This window comes from Ictalurus punctatus, chromosome 26, assembly GCF_001660625.3.
Source record: "Ictalurus punctatus breed USDA103 chromosome 26, Coco_2.0, whole genome shotgun sequence".
NCBI lineage: Eukaryota > Metazoa > Chordata > Actinopteri > Siluriformes > Ictaluridae > Ictalurus > Ictalurus punctatus.
The window spans coordinates 9,118,372-9,143,270 of record NC_030441.2 but is presented as its reverse complement, the minus strand read 5'-3'; the positions used below and the strand labels follow the sequence as shown (position 1 = coordinate 9,143,270).

The 24,899-nt window shown below is 38.6% G+C and overlaps 1 protein-coding gene across 2 annotated transcripts; it reads right to left on the bottom strand.

Moving 5' to 3' along the window:
* Positions 1 to 25: 25 nt before the first annotated feature.
* On the bottom strand, positions 26 to 24,509 carry sugt1 (SGT1 homolog, MIS12 kinetochore complex assembly cochaperone). 2 transcript variants are annotated; one of them, XM_017457507.3, is made up of 13 exons: positions 24,393 to 24,509; positions 24,258 to 24,306; positions 19,413 to 19,503; positions 16,987 to 17,056; positions 16,564 to 16,634; positions 15,898 to 15,951; positions 11,353 to 11,381; positions 10,792 to 10,817; positions 10,494 to 10,590; positions 9,197 to 9,304; positions 2,452 to 2,548; positions 2,176 to 2,348; positions 26 to 624 (listed from the first exon to the last, which is right to left on the bottom strand). In XM_017457507.3, the coding sequence occupies exons 1-13, from the start codon at positions 24,404 to 24,406 to the stop codon at positions 523 to 525; spliced, it is 981 nt and encodes a 326-aa protein (XP_017312996.1). In that variant the 5' UTR covers positions 24,407 to 24,509; the 3' UTR covers positions 26 to 522. The 2 variants fall into 2 exon arrangements, with proteins under 2 accessions (XP_017312996.1, XP_017312997.1); XM_017457508.3 differs by having other exon boundaries at positions 10,792 to 10,814.
* Between the last annotated feature and the right edge of the window lie 390 nt (positions 24,510 to 24,899).

The following is a 24,899-nucleotide window of genomic DNA, read 5'->3' as shown; positions in this document are numbered from 1 at the left end:
TTAAAAAAAAAATTGAGGACTTCCATTTCCAGACCCAGAGAAAAATTTATTTACAATGTGTTTGAATAATATTAATTCAAGGAAACCACAACCCCTGAAATACATTGTAAAAATGGCCAATATGTATACCGATGCAAGGCTACTTGACAAGAGACGAGTGATACTTGAGCAGGTTGAATAATGTCAAAGACAAGATGTACCAGACAGCCAGTCTCCACATCACAGACTATTAAAAAAGGGTAAAGAAATCTTGCAGGTGTAGTAGACATCTAAAAACATCAGGAGGTGGTTCTGAGACACTGATGAACTTTCATCCTCGATCAATCTTCAATGTAGAGGGGGAATAATTATGAGCGATAAACAAGTGCTCACCACAACTGTTAGTCCCAGATTTATGCAATTAGGTCTGAAGGACAGGCCGAATGTGAACAGGACATAATGTGCACATAATGAAGGGAAGGCCAGTGCTGTGAGGTGGTTATGGACCTGTATGTCATGTTGAAATCATCATGCCAAGTTCCTTCAATATGGCTTCCATTCCATATCATCAGGGGGATTAACATCTACTTTCCGCTTGCCCACGTCTGTCCAGTTAGTACTGAGAACTGTGCCTCCTGATTCCATCTGTGTAAAGATTAAGGAGTGATTAAGCTCTCAGAAAACGACATTATAAAACAAAATCGCTATTTTGACAAGCACAGGAAGTGTATGCAGCGGAATATATGATGACGGTCACAAGAAACAAGACTCACAGTGTACTCTTTGGAAGACAAAACGTACGGATGTTTCATAAATAAAGTCAGAAAGAAAGAGTGATAAAATCAGAGCATAAAAATGAATTTTCTTTTCCCCCCCTAGAGCAAGCTAAGCAATATTTCCCCAGAGATTAAAAAAAAAAAAAAAATACTCATCATATTAATCTTAAATATTTTGGTCTGGAGGACCAAATGTCTCTCAGCTCGTCATTCCACATCTCACCAGTTAAAGAAAGAGGACAATATTTTTGAAGAATGAACTAGGTGCACAAAACAGCAATGGCTCAAAACAGTTAAATGAAATGTGTAACAGCTACAAGAATTTAAAATAACGTACTTTTATAAATGATTAAGCACTACACGAGTAAATATGGAAAAAAAAATAATCAGCAGTTAAAATGGGGGGGGGGGGCGGGGGGAATTCTGATACAACAATGGTACTGTTTGAAGTGACATGACCGGTAGTAACTGATCTACTCTAAGTGAGAGAAAATTTGTTTATTCCTTTCAGATATTACCTTTTACGAAAAAGTAGATCCTAAGTGGATTGTTAAATTACTTGGGTGTGTCTGTGTTTTATTTTTTATTATGAATAAAATAAGGTGACGCCTACATTTTATGAAAGTCTTCCCCTTACCAAGGCTGAGTGCATAGAGCAAGCAGATTGTGTCAGGTCTATTATTTTTATTTTTTATTCCTAGTTGCCCAGCAGACAAGTCGGCATCAGCAGCTCACTGAACCTATAACTAGAGTGTTTTCCTTCTCTTTTTCCTTTCCATCCAGAAACCAAATAAAGAAGAAGGAAAAAAAAAACACCTTCCTATAAACTTAACAAAAACAAGTTTAATTTGCATGCGGGTTAAACATTACTAGTTTTAGCATCCGGCATGTGGAAATTCTAAAAATAAATACTGTAGTATACGACTAACAGTGGCACAACACACCTTTGTGACTAGCAAAAATTAAGACACTAGTGAGATTCTTATAGTATATTTTACATGTGATACAATGACAGAACCCACAATTACTCAAAGTGCTAGATCAGGATTCCCTGTGAATTTCAGTACTCACTCATCTTCCTAACCAGTCTAACTAGCTGTTCAAACCTTCGGAGTTAAAACACGTTAGCTACTAATTTTTAGCCTTCTTAATTAGGTTTCTGGGCAACACAAACAAGCATTGGAGCTTTCAGTTGCTTGGTGGGCTAGTTAATGAATTTATGATTCGTCAATTCCTGAAAATAAACCTAAATCGTATGTTGGCAATCTTGAGAGATCTTGTATGACTTAAGCATGCTGTAGATTCGGGATAGTTTGTGATGTGTACCGAGACAGTGTTGTTCTAACGCCTTATACTTAATAATGTTTGAATGTTACTGCAAAACAATGAAAGGTTGCTTGTATTCCAAGCCAATACTTACAAAGGACTTGTTCATGGCCTTCTTGACCTCATCTGAGCCATCAGTGTAGATCTGCTGGAACAGCTTGTTCAGTGCTGCATCTCCTTCAAGCTTCTCAGTCTTCTCTTCCTCCTTAATATCACCCACCAACTTGTCCCAGTTGCGGGTATAGTGGGAGGATGATGGGTATTGGTCTGAAATGAGAACAGAATAACAGAGAAAAGCAGAAATTGAGAGCGGGGAATTGTCAGGCTGACTTTATTTCTGAGGAGGAGATATGTGCTTCTTGATACTGACTCGGAGAGGGAGAAAAGTGCTTCAAGTTTGGAAGGATGCTTTCGCCTTCCAGCTTCTCCCACCGGATGCCTTCTGTCTTCTTCATTTTTATCTCAACCTGAGGGAGGTAGAGCAAAAAACAGACAATGAGCCATTGTCAAATCCAGTCACCTTGACTTGTTGCCTAGGCATGTAAAATGATCGGGATACCAGTAAACCTTCACAGACACAATGGGCATTCTAATAGGAGCGCATTCCTCAGAAGCAGTGGAGCACAACAGAGCTGTGCACCACTAAATCGCCAATGAGCTTACAAAAGCAAGACGCATACTGAGTGGAAAACCATGTGTGCAGACATAATAGGGAATGTTTTCATGAAGGTTAGCTGGACATTTGGTGCAGACAGTTGCAAATCGGAAATGGGGATGCTAGAGTATGGTAGTTGTTTGGATTCATAAAATGCTTAAAGAAAAAAAAAAAAAAAAAGACAAACTTCTGATAAGCACTTATTTTATTCTAAGCAATTTCCCAGTTGAAATTGCTTGGTCAATATATTCTCCTATAACAGAGCTTCATTATCACCAAGCATCCTTTAAGACCAGGAACAGAAATATAAATGGGACTAAATTAAAATCGGTTCCAATGGTGCAGCTAGAGCATCAAAGTGTCTTAAATAGTGATTTAGGGGGAGGCAATCAAGCTGTAAATTAAAACCTCTGGCATGGTGAAACAGTCAAGTAAGAACGTGTGAAAGGATGAAGCAAAAAAAAAAAAAAAAAAAAAAAAAAAGAAAATGCACAAAACAAAGATGGATCCTCAGTGAAACAAAGAAATTGAAAAGGGGGGAGGGGTTGCCCTCTGAACAGCAGGTGAACATTTTTACACCTCTCCTGCTTTTTGCAGCTTTGAGCAGTTATCAGCACTGCCATAGATGGTGACTTGTGAAGACTGGCTCATTTTTTTTTTCCACCTTCACTCCTTCTTGGGGTATGCAACATTAATCTCCTTCCCATGTCTGCTGGGGCTGGGTGTAAAGGGAGGTGACAGGCACTGCACAACCGCTGAGAATCCTGACGGGCATCAGCGAAGCTGCCTGACAGTGCCATTAGGACCCTGAGGGGTGGCAGGAAAAAAATATAAAAAAAAAAAATCCCACCATGCTACCTAAAAACCGCCTGCCTGTCATCATCACAGCCATTAGAGCAACCGGCGGCCATCCCTGGCATGTCACATATCCTGAGTTTCTTAAACTCACACCACCCAAAATATCCAAAAGGAGGTTAGGGGGGGTACAAAGTGTCAATGTACAAGACACTGACATATATCTGTGGATTCTAAGACATCTCATTAAAAATAAATAAATAACCCAACAGAGACAGACCTGGAAATTAAAAGGGGGTGGATCTGATTATTTGTTTGCAAGGGAAATGATTCGCAAAAACAGCAGTGCTTCAGATCATGCCCTTTGCTTTTCCATTCCTTCCTCATCCATCCATTCTGTCCATTAAAGTGGTTGGTAATTGGTTCCTAGTCATCCTGGTATAGCAAGCAAGGTCAGACACCTCTCACTGATGACTAAGTTTTCACAAACAGTCTTCATGTAAAAACTGTAATGAATTTACTGGTTACACAATTGCACTATTTGACCATGTAACATTAGCACATTTGTATAAGGGATTTATTTATTAATAAAATCCCACTCTCTCGTGTCACCCAGATGAGGACGGGTTTCCTTTTGAGTCTGGTTCCTCTCAAGGTTTCTTCCTCATTGTGTCTCAGGGAGTTTTTCCTCACCGTCACCTCTGGCTCGCTCATTAGGGATAAATTCACACATTTTATATCTATATCCTGAATTGATATATTTCTGTAAAGCTGCTTTGGGACAATGTCCATTGTTAAAAGCGCTATACAAACAGAGCTGAAAATGGACTTTTGAGGGGTTAAGACAGTCAAGTAAGCGCAACTTATTTAAAGTATGTGAAGAAAACAGCACCGAGGGGGAAGAAACACACTTGCATAAAAACACATGAAAAAATGTCATGCACTAAGAGAATGCTTGCATTAACAAGATTAAGTACAAAAGTCCAACTTTTGACATTCTAATTCACCTCCTACTTGAGATGCCTTAGGCACGCTGTTTTTCACAGAGGAAAAAAAAATCCTATTTGCCAACTCAGAATTCCATGTTGACATTTCATTTGAGATCATGTTCGACTGAAAGTGAAAACCGACCCCAAGGCGCTTTATTAAAAATAAAAAAATAAAAAAGCTTTTGCTTCAAGAGCCTAGGGCTTCCATCCATTTTCAAGTTCCCGAGCCCTAGAGAACCACTGACTTAGATCAAGGACTAATTACACAGCTGATACACACAATGCAAATAATTTACTGTTCACTGCCAACAAAATCTTGATTGGTAGCAAAGTCAGGCACACTGAAGCAGATACCCAGCGATTTATATTTATTGCTTCTGGGATATTCAAGAGCATGAGAATAATATATTCCTATAAATTCCTTCGATAAAAACATTTTACACTTACATTATAGATCATTTCCATGTACTGCTCTAAACATTTATTGTATATATGCTAATCAGGCCGGTTTGCTGAAACAAAAAGGTTTCCTGAGTCAAGCTAATTAATTTGTGGACACCGCATCATTAAGCAAACAGACTTGTAAAAATAATGATGTGTGGGTCAGTCATTAGAGGTCTGACAACTGCGCGAGTCTGCAGCTGAGTCAGTCAGTTTGGTCTGCAGGCTCTGGTGGTGCACTGAAATCTACACAAGTGCAAACCTATGGAAGAAAAAAAAAAAAAAAAAACTATAGAAAATTTCAAGGTCACAAGTCACAAACTGCATTTTGAATATAGAGAGTCCTGCACTTTTAAAGACTAGAGATTGCTTGCTGTTCATGTTTTAAGTGTTCAAATAAAAACACTGAACACAATACAGGATCTGAAAAAGCAACCGTGTGGCAAAAAATCTAGAGCAGTTGAACAGCTTTGGTGAAACTGCATTACAATGAAGGACGAAAGAAGGTTTGGATTCACAGCATGTGCCATGTTTGATGATAGTGGGTTAGTGCTGAGCAATGCACCATGCCAGCATGTTTGCTAAAACCAGGTGCTCCAGAGGGGCCAGGCAGACCCATGGACAAGTGGGGCTTTGTGAAGGTTCAGGTCCAGCGTCCACGAGTGGTGTGTGTGTGTGTGTGTGTGTGTGTGTGTGTGTGTGTGTGTGTGTGTGAGAGAGAGAGAGAGAGACAGAGAGTGAGTGAGTGTGTGTGAGAGTGAGGTTTGCACCTCCCTCTGCTCTTCATCCCATTTAAACAGGGCCCTTGTTACACTAGCCTATACAGGCATCCGTGGTATGCACTGCTTTCCACCGTTGCCATGGCACAAGGTTCAGGGTGGAAATGAGGTGAATCTGATGGGGCATTTCTCAGAGACACATATTTAACAAGCGTGTGTGTGTGTGCACTCTCACCAAAACAATCATTTACTTGCCATTTACCAGTCTTTGCAATGTGTTTGTTCTACAGAGGCTAGAAATTCAAAGGCTAGTCAACAACAATGGCTGCTTGTTTGATACCAAGTCCAAAACAAGGAAAATAAATATCCATCAAGCTTTCGGTCGCTAATTTAGTTTCTAAAAAGAAAAAAAAAAAAAGTAGTACAAACTCTATATACACATTTTTGCAATGTCTTTTTTTTTTTTGGACCGCAAGTGTGCACCTGGAAAAGCACATTATCCACGTTACTGTCCATTTTTAGAAGCAAGCATCCTTCAAGTGTTATTTTGGCTTCTCCTAAAATATAGGATAGAATATAGGAGCGTCTATCTGCATGCCAAGTGTCTATTTCACAGCGAGCGTTTGCATTTCTTGTTCAAGGTTAGTGCACAGAGTGCAAGGAGATGTGCACCTACACGGAAGTTTTGAGCCTGACCACACTGAAAAACCTTTTAACGTAATCGTTCGTCATAAATCAAGCTAAAAATCTATTAAAACTGGTTTACACAGGCAACAACGCACACACACACACACGTGCCTGACATTTATAAGTGAAATCTGTTACATTACCCATCAATAATGTGTTTCTACTGACAAGAGGCATATTATAGAATAAATAAGATACAGCAGTGGACAAATCCTAAATTTATTAGCTAGCCCACCAGGCAAAAAGGCTGAAATGCACTGCCTAATCCCATGTTTTGGTTGTCCACACACAGGCTAGGCTAAAAAGTGGTAGCGCACAATGTAATTAAATATAATGAGTAGGTTCGCTGGTTTAGTGAATTAATAGAGACTAAAGGAAAGCCACTTGTCATTTCCAACCCCTGATTAGGAAACCAAAAGAAAAACAATTGACGTCAAATCAACATGGCAAAGTCAGTAAGCTACTGGCAAGTGCAGGATATTACCATTACTGAAGATATTAAGTAAGTTTGGCTAGCATTGTCATGTAGTACACTGGAGAGTTATAGAACAGCTTTGTGCTGGATTTTGCTAGGTTTTGTCAGTGCTTCAATGCTCTTGATTCAGACGAGATCGTTTGTCACCCATGCGATGATTCTACCACAGAGGTGTAACGATTACGGATCTTATCGTTTGCGATATATTGGTAGAACTTCTCCCCACAATAAGAATTAGTGTTCCCGCGATAATAAAGATAAAGCCTAGTGAATGAGGTATCTCTGTGTGCGACGGTCTGCAACCCATTCGCAGCTCACGTGAAGAGCGAAAACAATTACGGCAGAAGGCGGACGTGAATGAGGAGGAGCTCATCGCTAAACGAGGAGCTGCTGCACCTCTACAATCTGGAACTGGTTCGGTTACAGAAAATTTTTAAAATCACAGCTATCACAGTGGTGAACGGTACTATATTTATATCGTCACTGACATCGTTATCGAAATAAACACCAGGAAATTTTGTGATATAGTCCATATCGCCCACCAATAGTAACAATACATTATGACACGATGCATCACAATGCGAAAATGTGATGATTTGCATTGTGCTAACTTCTGATCTCCACATTCAATTAATTATATCTCATGCGGTGTCGCTGTTTGAACACCGGAGGTTCTAATCTGTGCAGCCCACAGAGTTAAAATTTGCAGTGAGCATGCTGGTCACTTCATCACATTCTTTTGTGGAGAGCCTGCGCCGTTACTGGGAATCATTTGCACTCGTGAAGTGACAGATGGCCTGATAGCTCTGGATTGCAGCGACCAACACGCAAGTATACGTTATACGGATACATGACCATGTTAGTATGGTTAAAAAGAGCTCTTCTATAGCTTTTAAACTTTTAACCCTGGGGACAAACACTGCAGAGGAATATAGAAATGTAATTATGTATTTTAAAGATATGGTGAACCTGTAATACATTTCGTTAAAAAAAAAAAAAAATAATAGTAATAAATATGAAAATAAAGAAGTCTTTTCAATCATCATTTTTCATCATTTAAATTTCATTAAAATTTTCTGGGAATCGTACCGTGAATTGAGACAAACTGTATCCTGAATCGAATCGTGACTGGAGCATATAGATCACACCGATTCTACCGTCAACCAGATCGCACCTCGGCCGACGTGTGTATCGCAGCAGTCTTTGGGATTCGGAAGTATGGACTATAGTTACAGCATCCAGATGCTTCACACCACTAAAATGTACATTTTAAATGCATTAAAATGGAAAATGTCTATTTTGAGAACATCAATGGGATGTAGGTCAGTTTCTTTTTATGGTCGGTAAATTAATTAATTAATTAATTAATTATTGGATCAATCGGAGTTCAAATAATCCAGCAAAGAAAAATTATTAGCCTGTCACAAATGAACATTAAATATGATCTTTTATGTACATTATATTTATCGTTACATGATATCGTATTTGAAACATTTGATGTTTTACCCAATATACAACCAAACACTCAGGCTACTGAGCACTCAGGGCAAATGACATTGCACATGCACAGCTTTAGGAGACTCCAAGCTCTCTGCGTGCTCAGGAGTGATATTACACAGGAGCTGTCCATAATATGGATACTACAAGGAAAATACTGCAGCAATCCCCTACTCATCTGATTCTACAAAACAAATCAATAAAAAAAAGTTCTTACACAATGTTCTCTCATTTAACTGCGGTACACGGGTATGAAAGAGAGACTCTGGAGGACAGCTTTACAAATCTCTGTCTGCCATCAGCTACAGACCTCCCAAATTAGTTGTGAGAAATCCTACTCATCAGCATGCACAAGCAACTGTGTTTTCTGCCAACGGCTAACACTGGCCTAGTCGTATTACAGCCATGTTAATGAACGCTAGACGAAGGATTTCAAACTATTGCACATCTCTTCATCCCCTAAACTTAAAACAGAACTGGCAGAAAAGCAGACAATGACATGCTATATCTTATAACTTGGCTCGTAGTTCGTGACGCTGCATTACAGCATCCGCCATCTGCATTTCCCCCCGATTTCAAATAAGCGACGTTGATTGGAAGCATTGCTAAGCCAACTAATAAAATGGAATAACGACAAGATTGACTATACTTTATCAATAATACTGATATGTTGTTGCAGCTCTAGATTTCAGAATTCCATTGTTTAGCCTAAATTTACAGTCTAACACTATAAAAAGTTATTGAATTTTTCTTTCATCATGATAAAATAACGAAAACCCAACAGGGCTTCAAAAAAAATAAGCTATTTTATATTCTATAAATTTTATATTGAAAAATGCAAAAGGTTAATGATGTACCTTGGTGGAGAAGATCTTGTATGTGCTCTGCTCAGGAACCACAGGGTGTAGAAGGTGGATATTTAGGCAGTAATCCTCACCAGATGGAAGTTTCAGCATTACTTTCAACTGTGGAGGGCAAAAAAACAAAAACAACAAAGGTCACATTTTGCTTTCATTTTGTCGTCAGGCGGGTCTACATCGTGTAGAGTTTAAATACATTAGTTAGCTGATCATAAATCAATAACGTGAAAATTAGTATTCTAACAGAAACAAGGCAGGCTGAGAACTTAATATGAACGTGATTGTGGTTAATTCCAGCCAACCCATAAAAAATATTAACAGTCCTTTGCTAACCAGAGATTCTGTTGTCGATTAGATTACAGTTCTAAAAAAATATGTAGATCAACAAAACTTTGTTGTACTAAGGCATCGCTGCAGGTGTGGTGAGGGAGAAGCCAGGGGGTATGTTTGATGCCCTGGAGTGCATCACACATTGGAAACAAAGCAGGATGAGATGGAAGCCCCCAGCCTTGAAACTTCTCCTAAGGCTTAGCTTTGAGGCTTGCTTCAACTCCAAGTCTCCCGATCACGCCTCCTCTCCTCTCTTCTACTCTCTTTCTCTCCTCATCCTCCACTCCCCACACATATTCGGAGTTTGTGTGCTTTAGAGGATGATGCTTTGAGCTGGCAAGACCTCCTCATTAATGCCGCGCAGACTGCTGGTATATCCCGGCGGGAGCCGCGAAAACAGCCCGCAGGCAGGTTCCCCTGATAGCACCGCATTCATATTTTATCTAGTCTCCAACTCGTTTGCAACCAAATTATTACACTATACTCACATTATCCGTAATTAATTTATAGGATCCACATCAAACAACGGGTGAAACTTTGATTTTTCCCTTTTTATTGGGGAGAAAGGGATAAGATAAACGGAGGAAGAGAAAGGGGGGCCCTGTAGAGACCCCCCCTCCCACGTCTCTCTTTTAATCTGATCGCTTTGTAAAAGGACATGAGCAGTTGTTTATCGCTGTGTAAGGTGGCATGTTAGCGACTGTGAAAACATGTGATATGCCTGTTCAACTTTCTGTAATTCAAAATAATAGACTGAACATCTGTGCTTTAGTAAAAATGATTAGATTAAATCTTGCACTTTGAAAACATCTAAACTTCATTATTAGGGGAAAAAAAACCTGGAAAAGATAATGATACTACTCAGTATCACTATTAACAGTAATGACGTTATTGTACTTCAAAGGTTATCTGATGACTGAATACCTCTTGTTAAAGCAAAGCTTAGAAAGAACTTAGTTGTTACCTCCTTCTCCTTAAATGTGATGTGAACTTCTTCCTTCTTGACATTTTTGACCATTAGTGTGACAGTAACTTGAGATTCTGTCTGGTACCAGTCACGTCTGAGGGGACAAGAAGGAAAGTTGAGCAACCGAATACTAACGACTACGGTTATAGTACCAATATAATAGCCAAATGATCACAACAGCCATTTATTCAAAGCTCACACAAAATATTCACTCGACACTGGGACTGTGGTTCAAGCTGTTACAGAGCATTATGTGGTATTACAACACATCAGTCAGTAATTCTCTTGCACTTACTTGACATGTGGAGTTGCAGTTTGCTGCTGATGTTGAGGCATGTGTGCGTTCCACACGAACCAAAGGGAAAGACAAACAAGTCACAGATCAATTAAAATACACCAGAAAATAGCTACAACATTTATAACCTGCTGTATCTAATGTCTCCTGGAGTTGTTTCCTTTAAAGGGAGCAACAGTGCCCCCAACTGGGGAAAATAATATATAGGCAAATATACAAAGACAATTTCCCTAGGGAGTGTGGAAAAAAAATGTCTGGAAGCTATCTTTGCATGTACAGAGGGCTCATACTACACTCGTTTGCTATTCATATTAGAAAACATGATCATGCTATCAACACATAACAAAAAAAGAACTTTCTCCCATTTACTGAGCAGAATGTGAGTAATTGAAAGCTGACACCATGATGGACATAACCCTGATTAAAAAAAATAAAATAAATTGCAATCTCTTTGTTAAGGTCATTTAAGTTTTGATGTTCGGGTAATTCATTTGCCTCTGATGCAATATTAAAGGAGGTAGTATTTACATGGGGACAGCTTAAAAAAAATTAAATGCATACCAAATTTGAGGTTCCATTTCGGTCTTGTGCTGTTACAGGGAAGCAGAAAGAACAAAGCATCAGTAAGATAAACTGTCAGTTTATGACATATGCTAAATAAAAACTTCCATCATCTGGCACATCATACTGCATCTGAATGCAAATAAATACTGTATTCAACCAGAACTATTTCCCACATCTTATGCTTGATGAAATAAAGTACGTACACAATTAGAAACACGGAACGTAAAAGAGACTCATGTAAATTTTTGGGTCTAGTTTGCCCACAGAGTTCACTCACAATTTTAAGGCATAACCTGTCTCTTTATAACAAACTTTAGACTTTAAAATATTTACTCACTAGATATAATTCTATAGTTTGAGAGCTGTTTACCAATCCAAGTGAATTTTATGGAAGCAAATATGAGCCTAAGAGGTCTTTTTTCCCCCAGTATTAAGCTGTTATGTCTCATAAATTATTGAAGATTTTCATAAACAGTATGAGATGGAGCTCGCGAGCATCCGACGGCGCATTAATGGCACTTAAAATGAGGTCGCATTTCAAAAGAAGGGGGAAAATAGGGGGAGAGATACGAAGAGAAGGAAAAAAAATCTCTAGGTTTGAGTTCTCTCTATTTCTGTTCTATGTGGAAGAGCCAAAAGCTGCCGGGGGGGGGGGGGGGGGGGGTTAAAAGAAAAAAAAAATTAAGTAAATGCAGACAGATGGTAAATGTCCTTTACAATATAAAAGGACTAACACTACAATAAAGCATCATTTCAATACAGAAGTGAGGAAGACGGCCTTGATCAGTCTAGACACTCCACGCCGTAAAAACCTACTGCAAAGGATAAAGTACTAAATAACAAATGGTTTTTGTGACAGTTTCTAATTCAACCCTTAGAAATATAACTTGAGAACTTTGCATGAGAACTGACAGTGACAGCCAAAGGACAGCATGCTGCTCGAGTCTTAAATCATCTAAAAGAGCCAAAGAGCGATGCTGCTTTTTAAAAACAACCATGCTGCTCCCAGCATGCACTGCACAGTGTTATTCTAAACACACACACACAAGCTTCTGCTGGTGGCAAGTTCAACAGGGTTGTTTATCATGTACATCAGTGCATTAACAGTTATTTGTTACCCTCGGGCATTCATTTCAGCATGCTGGGTCTAAGAATAGCCCCTGTTTGGAATATTCTACGAGTGAGCGAGCGCGCGAACTGCTAATGGAGATCTTGGGTCAATAAGCTCACTTTTGACATGCACGTTTAACTAAGGGTCATTACGATGCAGCAGCCACTGAATCCATACTAATATTTATTCTGTTTATTTGCCAGCTGTGTTCAATCCTGCTCTCGGAGATCTACAAGGCTTTAAAAAATATCTGAATATCAGGGTTAAGTACATTAGATCACTGTGCAAAAAGAAAAAAAAAAAAAGAAAAAAAGGAAAGATAATTGCAGTTAATCATGAGCAGGATATCTGAACAAAACACATGGCACTGGAAATGAAGCACAACCATCAAATTCTGAAGATATTTCAGAGTTTATATTTATAAATATATTTTAGTAAAGAGATAAAGATTTGTTGCATGATGAGCAGTGTAGCATTTCTACTATAGAGCAAAAGAGAAGTTTGTGATGTTTATAGCCTTTGAAAAATAAGAATAATGGAAAAACCCTTGTTTAAATCAATTCGAAAACAAGCCAACGCGCACTGAAAGCAAATCCATTTTCAGTTGTCAATTGACAAATTTCAGTTGTCTGTTTCAAGTGCATCTCAGTGAAGGAAAAAAAAAATGAAAAGAAAAAAAAAAGATATTGCATTTCTACAATGTAATCATCATTAAAATAGTGCTCATGAAATCAAATAAGTGATTTGATACAGGCATACAGTATATGGTCCCTCCTCGTTCAATTATCCATCGATATTAACTGCTTTATTCTGGGCAGAGTTAAGGTGGACTTGCCATCATACTCATTCACACCGAAGAACAATTTAGCCGGTGGAATGAAACTGGAGAATCTGGAGGAAACCCACAAATAAACAAGGAGAACATAGAGAGAAATTTCACACAATATTTATGCATTACTTTTTATAAAAGGTAACGTCGACAAACAGTAAACTGAAGAAAGTCATTGTCGGTGACTCTGGGTATTAGGTTAAAGTTAGCGGCATCATATTTCGTGCGTATGACATCATGCACCGTCGACTGGGAAATGGCTAATACTTCCGGTTATTAAACAACCCGCTCATGTTCCTTTTCAGATGATATTACCTTTCTAAAATTCATACACTAGACGGTAGAGTACATACTGCATCATATGGGACACAACTTTAGTATTTACTCTCCGATGCGTGTTTTCGGAACAGAAGTGATGTAATGAGTAAACGCACCCCGCGCAGACCGACTAATCGATAATGAGATTCGTTGACAAGGACTTTCATAATCGATTATTATCGATTAGTTGTTACAGATCTACTTCGCACAGACATTCACTCAAGCTCAGGATTGAACCAGTGACACCCATGACAAAAAAAAAAAAAAGAAGTTTTGTAAATGTTCATATTTTAATTTGAGAGTTTATAAATTCTGAGAAAAATAATGCCAGAAAAATTATTTTGGTGCTGTCATCCGATGTGTGTCCAAACAAATGCTCAACAAACTTTACAGCAGCAGCTAGTTAACATCAAATATAGATTATTTGTGTAGTTTTGCTCATGCAGTTTTCCACAAGTTATTCCCTTTTGTGTTAAAAAGATGGTTGGAGTTTCTGGGTCTGATCTTTCCTCCTCCAAAATCTTGATCTTAGCTCAAATATCTTTGACCTTATTTCAAAAAACAGCACAGGCTGCCTTGACTGATGGTCTATTCACTATGATGCTCAGCTAGTATGCACACAGCTAATGAGTGTATGACATGGCAAGCAAGCAAGAATTTTAAGATATTGATGCATGTCAGTGTGTTTCTAACTTGTCCAGAAGGGTGTTTTTTTCCCCCAGACCGTTTCTTTTTTTTTTAATTTCACTGCCTTGTGTTCAATCCTCAGGAAGCCCAAAGCCCTCACAGCCTCATGAGGACTGCCCAAAGGAAGGAAAAAAACTGCTACAAGCGAATAAATGAGCCACGGCCCAATGGCAATCTGAGGCACCGTGGCTGGTAAGCTCTGCTCCATGATAAATACAACAAAGTCACAAAGGGCAAATTTGCAGTGAAAATACTACACAGTTAAAAACAAGTTCTAAACACTCCTGGCTACATTATTTAGCCGGTTTGCTAAGCTACAGCTGAGTTTCTAGAATATAAGCAACAGTTTCATTGCTTCTTGAACACTACTATAAATTCCCCCTCCGATTTCCTGTTTCAAAAAATATACACAGATCAGCCACAACATTAAAACCACCTGGGGTCTGAGTCGCTCTACCTACCATTGGTGCGATTCTTAGAACAAACGCAGCATCTGCAAGGACGCTAGCATACTCCTGTAATCGGGTAAAAAGTACCAGAGGTTCCAAGGTGCCACCACCACCTCCAGTCTCCACTACAGCTTCTTCCCTAATGCAGTTGGAAAACTACACACTGCTATCTCCCAACATTTACCTGGACTAGTCAAACCCTTCCGAACACCACACCATCACACAACCACCACTGCTTACCTGCACTTTATAATGACATTGTGCATTATAAAGTCTCACACTGTGCACTCGTCTCACACTGTGTAAATTTGCACTTTATGTAGTCCTGTGTACTGTAGAAGTGTCATTTCAGTGTACGTGTTCCAGTGTGTATACACGAGTTATATACACAGGTTTTATAAAAAATAAATAAAATAAAAAAAAAAAACACAAGGTTTTACTCAACCCTGCTGCCTCATATGTTGCTTTTCAAGGAAAATGGTCAGACTAGCCAGTGGAGCTAAACTCTGGGTTCGTTTTTATACTTATACTAGTAATAATAATAAGAATATTAAACATACACGAAAATGAGGAAACGACCCAGATTCATTGTATAGCAAAATCAGTGTCTAAGATGTCTGAAATCCAATAATTAATAAGTCTAAACTTATCAGTTAAAACGTATTTGTTTACTCAAGCCTACCCTGACTAGATTCTGTTCTACTACTTCGCAGTCATAATCTTTTTTCTCCCTCTCTCCTTTCGCCGAGCCCCACACGAATTTATGGAGATACTAGAGATCCAGATCCTTTCTGCCTCTGGATGGAGCTCAAATCTTCTTTAATTCCAGACTGCTGGGACTACGGCTGCTCCTAAGGCCATACAGACTTCATATAAATCCATAATGAACTTTTTCACACTAACTGTTGTTACCCAGATGAGGACGGGTTCCCTTCTGAGTCGGGTTCCTCTCAAGGTTTCTTCCTCTTAAAACATCTTAGGGAGTTTTTCCTCGCCACCGTCGCCACTCAGTGGCTTGCTCAGTTGGGATAAATTCACACCTTTAATATCTGTATACCATGTTGATATTTCTGTAAAGCTGCTTTGAGACAATGTCTATTGTAAAAAGCGCTATACAAATAAAATTGAATTGAATTGAATAAACTTACTTGCCATTTTCTCTTCACAACACTTGATCCATGTTTGAAAGTCTTCATTAGCACCTGTGAAAAATATAAACTATAGGTGTTCATTGGAACAAACAAACAGAAATTAGAAAGTGGAGAAAGATGCTACTTTCATGCAGATTGTCAGATATGAAGCTTGCATGAGGAAAAACGGCCACACTGCTTAACACAGGTGTGTACAGGACATGGCAGGTTTTTATATTTTGGGTAACAGAACCCACTAAGTTCATGAAAATAAATAACTAACAAACTAACTAAATAAATAAATAAATACTGAGGGCAGGTATATAACAAACGACAGGAATACCTCCGCCATCAACAAGTCTTGTCCTTCTTGTTACTAGTCTGTATATACTTCAAACAGAAAGGAAGCTCTTGAAGAAAAACCATTTCAGACAGTTGACCTTGACTCCGTTTGGATCCATTCAACAGTGTAATAAGAATCTCGGACAGACACACAACCTGAAAACGTAATTCCTCCACCGTACAAATAATTATTGCGGGAGCAGGACTAAAACCATTCCCGGCCACACCTCTAACTTAAACGTGCACTTATTACAATTTCTATTCTAAATGTATTCAGCACCACAATAACATAATCGTGACTGACAATGTATTTTGGCTGCCTTCAAGCATAAACTGACTCACCTTCAAGTCCTTTTCCAGCTGTGAAAGCCTGGTGTGCAGCACTGATGTTGTCAAGATGATATTCTGCAATTCTGAAAACATAAAATATGAGAAGATTTAATGAAACGTAATCAAGTTACTATAGCAGGCCAACAACCCTGCAACAACAGAGTACATAACCTCTAGCTGTTTAGGCCATATGAATGCATAGGAGTGCTACTGTTCTTTCTGCATGTGGCAAAAGAACATTACAGGCCAATTCGTATTTAAATGTGAATAATAGATCAGATTTTGACTGAAATGAAAATGGAATTACAATGCTAAAAGTCTGAGTGGAACACAATAATGTTTACAACTGAAAACTGCCTGTTACTGACCAATCGGTATTCAGTTTATAACAAACAGTCATGAAGTATTGGGTGATAATGTTGTGTAGGAACTCACCCTGTTCTCAGGAATGCAAGTGACATACCAGGCTGAAGCTGCAGGGCTTTCTTAGCGTCATCAACTGCTCCTAAATGAATATGCAAATAAAATACAAATAATAACAGGGGTGGACAGGTCAGTAGTCCGATAGCCTTGGACAAGCAGGTCCGTAGCCGAGCTATTAGTGTTTTTTCCTTCTAAGTACGTTCAACAGCTAGAAAAAGAAAATAAACCCTATTTCCTAGCGTCTTTTGCAAAAGCAAATGTGGTCTCATGCATTGCAGTAACATGATGTGCACATGCTTCCAAATCACACCACCTGTTGTGCTACCAGCCAATTTGACTAATTGGACTGCATTAGACTAAATCAGTGGTCCGCACTATTTTTAGATCCATCTGTATATCGCGGCTCGGGTCGCATGGCGCCTGGGCAAGAACGGTAACTAGATACAGCATGAAGTATAACACGGATCACTTGGCGGTGGAAAAGGCAACAATTGGCGGGATCACAGTTACTTTATCAAACCAGACAAGGTACAACATGCAGTGACAAAGGACTACAAAATGGTGAATGGCAAAACACGTAATCCACATAAGTACACTTTGACACAAGGTCCATTTCATTCATTCTAGCTTTTTAAACGGTGTCACAGTGTAATAGATACACCATCACAAGCACGATCTGAATTGTGACCGTTTCACAAGGGGTGCTACAGAAGTATTTACAGTATGCTTGTACAATATTGTTTTTCCCTGCTTGTGAGTTATCACTTTTAAAAAAACCCACAAAATTTAATAAAAAAAAACATCCAGATAGACTAAGAAAAAATAGGATAATGAGAATTTCTACCCGTTCAGGGTTAAACGAGCGTACAGGATGGTGTAATAACATTATCAGCTGGGCAGGTTTCTCGCAGCAGCAATTGTAAAAACTCAATTTTGGATGGTGGATTTTTAGGCTATTCCACAGTAATGCTCAGTAAACAGTATAAATTTCAGATAAAATCCTGTTACTAATCTGTTGTCTGATGTCCACATGGCCAACATTTTCTGTTATTCTGCTGCTCAAAGGGTTTGAACATGTCTGAGCACTGACTGATGCATGATGGGCATAAATAAATAAATAAAATCAATCAATCCTAATCTCACTTAATCACTTTAACTTCACCGTTTATTGTACTCGTGTTAAAACTGACACTTCATTGTAATCTTTTAAGGTCAAAATCGTCACCTTTTCCCCTCTTCCGGCCAACTGAAAGTGACACCTTTGTCCTTTTTCAAATATGTTTTTAGTGGAATCCCTAATAGATAGATAGTTAACCGATGTTAAATATAAACTTGCCGATTGTTAGCCAAGTCGAGCAAATATCGGTAGATTTTTTTTCATATTAATGAACTCAAAACATTCTCCATTTACAGGAAGTGTCGGAGCTCCGGGTCAACAGTCGACATGTGAGATGGAAAAAGAGGGCGTGGCTTCCAGGCAGTGTGAAGTAATATCAGAGAGTTAAAAAAATTAAATAAAACTCTGCAAATCATTCCGGCTTCAACACTCGTTTTTTTATAAGGTGGAAAAAGACTGCTCTTTTGGTGCGTTTTTAAACAATAACTCTTACTAGTTCATTCCAATGTTAAACTGTAGAGGTCCTACACAAAAATGTTTAAAAGGTTGGCTGGTAACATAAAATATACTGGTCTATATAATATGATATGATATAATATAATATAATAGGAGTAAACATCACTGGAAATTGTGGCAGAGTAATACTGTGTAGAGATACTGAATCGTTATACAGCAGAAGCCGGACTTAGTGTGCCTTTTTCTGATGCAACTGTGGGAGCGTGGTGGATTCACCCCTTTTTGGAGCATATCTAGACATAGTCAAGAAGCTAGTTATATTTCACAGCTGTCATCCTGAATATTAGAAGTGCTTCCCCTCATTCAACCCAAGCATAAAGACGACACAGATCTACTCTCCAGTCTACGGAAGTATACTTCAACACTTGTTTGGGTACATAACCACTAGAGTAACGCAAGAAAAAGCACAATGAGAATGTAAACCTGGTAAGCATGTAAGCACATGACTTATTTTTCTTAAGTTACATATGTGAATTCCTAAAAACAAGCAACAGAAGTAAAACACAAACAGTGTGATGGACAGTGTGATCAAAGTTGGTTTCAAGTATTTTTCTTTTGACCATGAAATGAGGCATTATAATAACATCATCAGTGTCAGTATTAAAGTCAACTTTGTGGTACTGTGACAACCCTTCACACAAACCATAAATGGACAGACAAGATGACAAACACACATCGTGGTTTAAAAAAAACAACTCAAAACTCTTTGAAGCTCCTACTGTCATTCTGGAGGAATGAGATAAGTGAACTGATAAAACAGCCACATAATAATGAAAAGAACACACACACACACACACACACTTACTGTTATAGTCTTTGAGCAGGATGTGCGCATATGCTCGCTGACACAGCCATTCTGCATTATTAGCCGTCTCACCTAAAGCCACATTCAGCTCCTGTTAACAAAAACAAGAAAACATGATAAATGATCAGGTGCTGCTACAATAAGAAATGCTATTAATGGTTTAATTTGCTAGTTTTGTAAGCCTGTAGTTGTGTTAATAGTATGATTTAACTCACTCACTGTCATTCAAAAGTTTTGACAGACAGATAAATAGTAGGCCTGCAAGATATGGCCTAAAATAGCGCACTGCAATTATATTAGTACACACTAAAACTGTGATATATCTAGCAATAGACCTATATTGCATTTTGGGGTTTTTTTGACACGCCAATGCAGCATTTTAATCAAAACACCCACAGAAAACTTGTTTCAGAATGCTCACAAGAGCAAATAAAAAATGTATTTTGGTAAATTACACATTTCCATTTGGCAGGCTTCTGAGATATCAATAATGCAGAGGCTAATATGGCAAGAAGAAGGAGAAGAAAAAGGAGAAGAAGAAGAAGAAGAAGAAGAAGAGGGAATATTGGACAGACAGGTAGATAGGAAGACAGACACTGAGGATAGACACAGGGGTGTTAGAGCAGAAAGAACATACAAAACACGACAAGGATTCAATTAAAGAATAAACGATCTGTACAGGATTTCGGGGAGTGTTTTTTGTGCGTTTTTGGTGTGTGTGTCCCCAAAGTCTGCAATGCAACTTGAGGAGTTTTGTGTGCTTTTGTTGCAGAAAACTACTTGAATTAGTGAAATTGCAATTACACAAAATACTTTTGCCCGGCCTTTCACAGTGGGATCTGGTGGTAAATGAGGCCGTTTAGCTGTACTCATGTTCGATGCACGTGAATCGAAGAGGACTTTGGCTGAAAGTGCATCGTGTGATGCGAATATGTAATTTTGAAGAAAAAAAAAAATCATTGCAAACTCCTTCGAATATTGCGGAGTTTGCTTGATTTTGCGTTAATTTCTGCGATCACAATAATCCTGGAGGGACTGAACAAAACACGACAGGGCATGTCGTTATAGGAACATAATCAACGACACGGTAGTGTGATGTGGGCTGGAATGAAGCAGAGTTACATCAGAATTAGTGACCACCCTGAAGTCGTCCCCCATAACACCATGTTCCGAAGTGTTTTATTCCTCTTATACCACAACAATGATTACAATATAAAATTTATTAATGAACGTCACATGCTACTTTTTAACCATGTATTATCTAAGTAAGGAATAACACACGACACTCTGTAGGGTTATACGAGAATAAAACATACCGGTGATATACTAAGTGTATGTGTGTGTGTGCTGCAGCACCCTATAGCTATAATCAGTTTCATTGAGACGAACAGTACCACAGTAACTACTCATGCCCATTCCTAAAGCCTAAAAATGTAAAGTTGTTAAAACAAAATGACTCACCAATGCTTCGAGTCTCCCAAAAAGGAAGAAAAAAAAAAAAGATTTCAACCACATGTATATAAATATTAACAATAAATAGCTGCATTTACATGGACAATAATCTACTCTTAACCCGATTAAGACCATACTTTGATTAAGAAACTACCATGTAAACAGCAATTTTTACTTAGCTTAATCTAATTAAGGTCATACTCGAATTAAGACAGGTGGAGTATACCTGTTTTAGTCACATTATCGAGGTGTATTACAGACATGTAAACACCTTAAACACATTATTAATGTCGTGTGAGAGTTTTCACCACATTTTGCAACAGGACACGATCTCACAGCAGTGCTCAACATTTTACCGCGAACAAGAGAGTTTGGCTGCATCCCAAACCGCATACTTGCCTACTATAGGCCTGTAGTGGGGAAAAATACATGTATCTCGGCTACTATATAGACGGTAAGTACGCGATTTGAGACGCAGCCCACGACTTCAAGCAGTCGTCTATTAACACGTATAGCATGACAAATAATTAACTGCACTTAAAGCGTTTGTAAAAAAATTAAATAAAAACACCCAAAACTGTATACGGTACCATAACGAAGACCAACTCTATGTTGATACGTGACATTCTGGAGGGACGGCGTGGCGCGGGCTGTTAATCTAATTATGTTCTATAACATGTAATGCGGGAACATGACAGGAGTATTCTAAAAGCGACTCATGTAAACTCCTTAATCACATTATTATCTTACTCAGAGTAAGGTCAATAATTAGATTACTGCTGTCCATGTAAACGTAGTCAATGATCAATTGTCATTATTGTTAATAGCACAACCCAAAAATAGCAGTTTTTTCCTTAAAACTTTTCAGTAAGTGACTGATTTCCTGCTCTGCATATTCTTTTCATATAAGCGCATGATCTGGAGTGTGTTATTCTGCTTACAACACAGTGATTTACCAACAATTACAATGTTTATTAATGAACCACATGTTGTGCGTTTTAACGGTTTATAGTTTGATTTAATGTTGTGGAATGTCCGAGAGGCAAGTTAGTTCCTGTTCTCACTTATATTACATAAAAGTCATTCCCTCACCCGCATCTCCTTTTTGCTTTCTCCACTTGATCAAATCTCTCGCTCGCTCTCTCTCTCTCTCTCAAAAAGCACATCTCAACATTTTACAGAGAAAGTAGTAAGCATAAATTGAAGACTTTCCTATGCTGATAAACTCTGCAAAGCACTGTGACTGTTACAAAGAGTTTACAACACAGCCTCCTTCCATAAATGTTAAATAAATGTCTCATAATATAAAAGGTCACATCAATGACTAGATTATACATTTTACTTTGTTAAACAACCCCACGCTTTTTAAACCTGTTCAGTATTAGTCTTAGATTATGTGGAGTGTCTGCTGTACAAGTCCCTGTGTATGAGCTGTTACTATAGAAACAATAATGCGTTCGAACGAGCACATTAATATTAACCTATAGTTCATGCTAGAGTCCGAGCCGTGCTGTCACGCGAAAATAATGCAGACCTCCTGACCAATCAGATTCGAGAATCCAACCATGCTGTGGTATAATAAGTGACAACAGGTGCTAGTTTGTTTTCGCTGATGTTCTAGAACATTAAATAATAAGTAACTATAAATGATTAAAAAGCACAATGTGTAGTTAGCTTAAAAGTAAAATGGAAAGTCACAATCAGAGGCAAACCACTGAAGAAAAAAATAAACTTTAGGACGTGCTGTTTTTGGAAATTGCGCAATACACCAGCTTATAGTGGATTATTCTCCTATTACAGCACTCCCCCAAAGTATTGCATTCTTTCTGATCAATCAGAATCGAGAATAACAGCGTTGAGGCGGTGGAAGAAAATAAAACAACCTTAAAGCAACAAAATAAGAAATGGAGGGCATATGTATGTATATACAAGGCACATGAAAAAAATTACAAGGCAAGTACAAAGTAGGTGTCTTTGACCAATTAATAGTACAAGATAGTTATTAGTGAAACCAGTGCTTACTGTTACAGCAGTTTCCAATATTAAAACAGTACCACACTGACCACATGAGCTCCACGAAGCAGTGGAGCCACCATGGTATAACCCCAATTGAGAAGAGTTGGGACGTTGTGTAAAATGTAAATAAAATAAGAAATTAAGTAACACTTACCCGGCCTTTTGTTGCCCAAGTCCCAACTCTTTTGGGACGTGTTGTGGCCATCAAATTCAAAATTACCCTATTTTTGCCTTAAAATGGTACATTTACTCAGTTTAAACATTTGATATGTTTTCTACATTTTATTGTGACATATGGGTAACATATGGGTTTATGAGATTTGAAAAATCATTGCATTCTGTTTTTATTTACATTTATTTACACAGCATCCCTACTTTTTTGGGATTGAGGTTGTAGATAACCGCAAAATCATCTAGAATCATTGTTTGGTGAAGAGGTGCTGGATTATATGTTAAGTACTGGCCCATACTGAATGGGTACTCCGGTTTCTTCCCCCAGTCCAAAGACGTGCATTGGAGGCTGATTTGAATTTTCAAATCGACAATAGCGTGTGAATGGTTGTGTGAACGTGTGTATGATTGTGGCCCGCAATGGGTTGGCACCGTGTCCAGGGTGTCTCTCATTTTGAGCCCTCAGTTCGGTGGGATAGGCGCGTGCCCCACGACCCTGTTTAGGATAACTGGTATGGCAAAGTGGTAAAACCCAGTGAAACATGGTGGCAGCAGCATGGTGCTGTGGGGCTGGTTCTCTTTAGCTAGGACTGCGGTTCTAATCCAGATATAGAGGTTATCACTGATAGTTTAATATACCGATCTATTCTGGCACAAAAGCTGTGGGCCTCTGTTAGACAGCTGAAGATGAAGAATCCACAGTGGTTAAGCGCTAAATCGCCTAGAACTGTTATTTGGTGAAGATTATTGCTTTCCAAGCCGTGATCATTCATTCATACAGATGTTATGCTGATGGAGATAAACAAACAGGAGGTAAATACTGCCCTGGGTACAGAAGATAAACAGTTTCTTCACGCAGATAAAGCTGTTCTCACATTACAGAGGCTTTACACTTACAATCAATTCACTACAGAAATCAGTTGGGTGTTAAAACACACAGCCTACCACCATGGCTAGTTATCTATTACACTGTTGTGCTAAACTAACTTAGCTTTTCATATTATTCATATTAGCTTAGCTAGCTAGCTAGCTAAAAAAAACAAAACAAAACAAAACTATGCTACGTAGAAAGTAAATTAGTGACAGGGTTTGTTATCAGTGAGCACATGTTGAATGTGTAGATGTCAGGGGTTTGCAGGACTGTTAAGTGAGTTAGCTAATTATAATAATAACACCCCAAAGCTAGCAGTTAGCTTCTATCATTACCTCAAGTGCTCGCGTTGGGTCCGCGTCTATGAAGCGGTCAGTAAAACTCCTGCAACGAGAAAATATTTATTTCACTAACAGGCCTTTAAAGCATTTTTTTTTAACACAAACCATTATAGTTTCAGAAGCACGCACTTATCGCTTGCCATTAGCCCGCCTGTCTGTTCTCGCGCTTTACGTCTAGAAAGTTCTGGATGTGCTAGGCAATATTTCCTCCTACCGGTATTCCGTATACCCCGCCCTCTTGCGTTATGATTGGCTGACTGCTGAGATGATGCGCTACAAGCCAATCATAGCGCAGAACGCTGGGTACTTGCTAAGCAGCGCCTGCCGTTAGGTAAGTCCTAGCCCAGGAGTAAGAGTTTGTCCGAATACAGGTGGGTGGAAAATATCGTCTAAAGTATACACGGCAGCTCCGTGTAAATATTAACAGTCAGTGTGAGTATTTCTGCTGCACTCAAATTGTGAGAATATTCCCGAGAAAATGAATGCACGACGTGATAATAAAGTTTTTTATACATATCTGTGGTTTATAAAAGAAAAGGCTGGTGTGACTGAATCCGGAAGTTGTCGTCCTCTGATATAAACCACAGATTTTTAACTGTATGAATATTCTTAGTAGTAAATACGTGTGTGTGTGTG

Coding starts and splice junctions, on each gene's coding strand:
- sugt1 (XM_017457507.3), bottom strand. Junction 17,057..19,412: donor CCTGCTCAAAGACTATAACA/GTAAGTGTGTGT, acceptor ATATTCATTTAG/GAGCAGTTGATGACGCTAAG. Junction 10,591..10,791: donor ACTGCAACTCCACATGTCAA/GTAAGTGCAAGA, acceptor TTGTCCCCTCAG/ACGTGACTGGTACCAGACAG.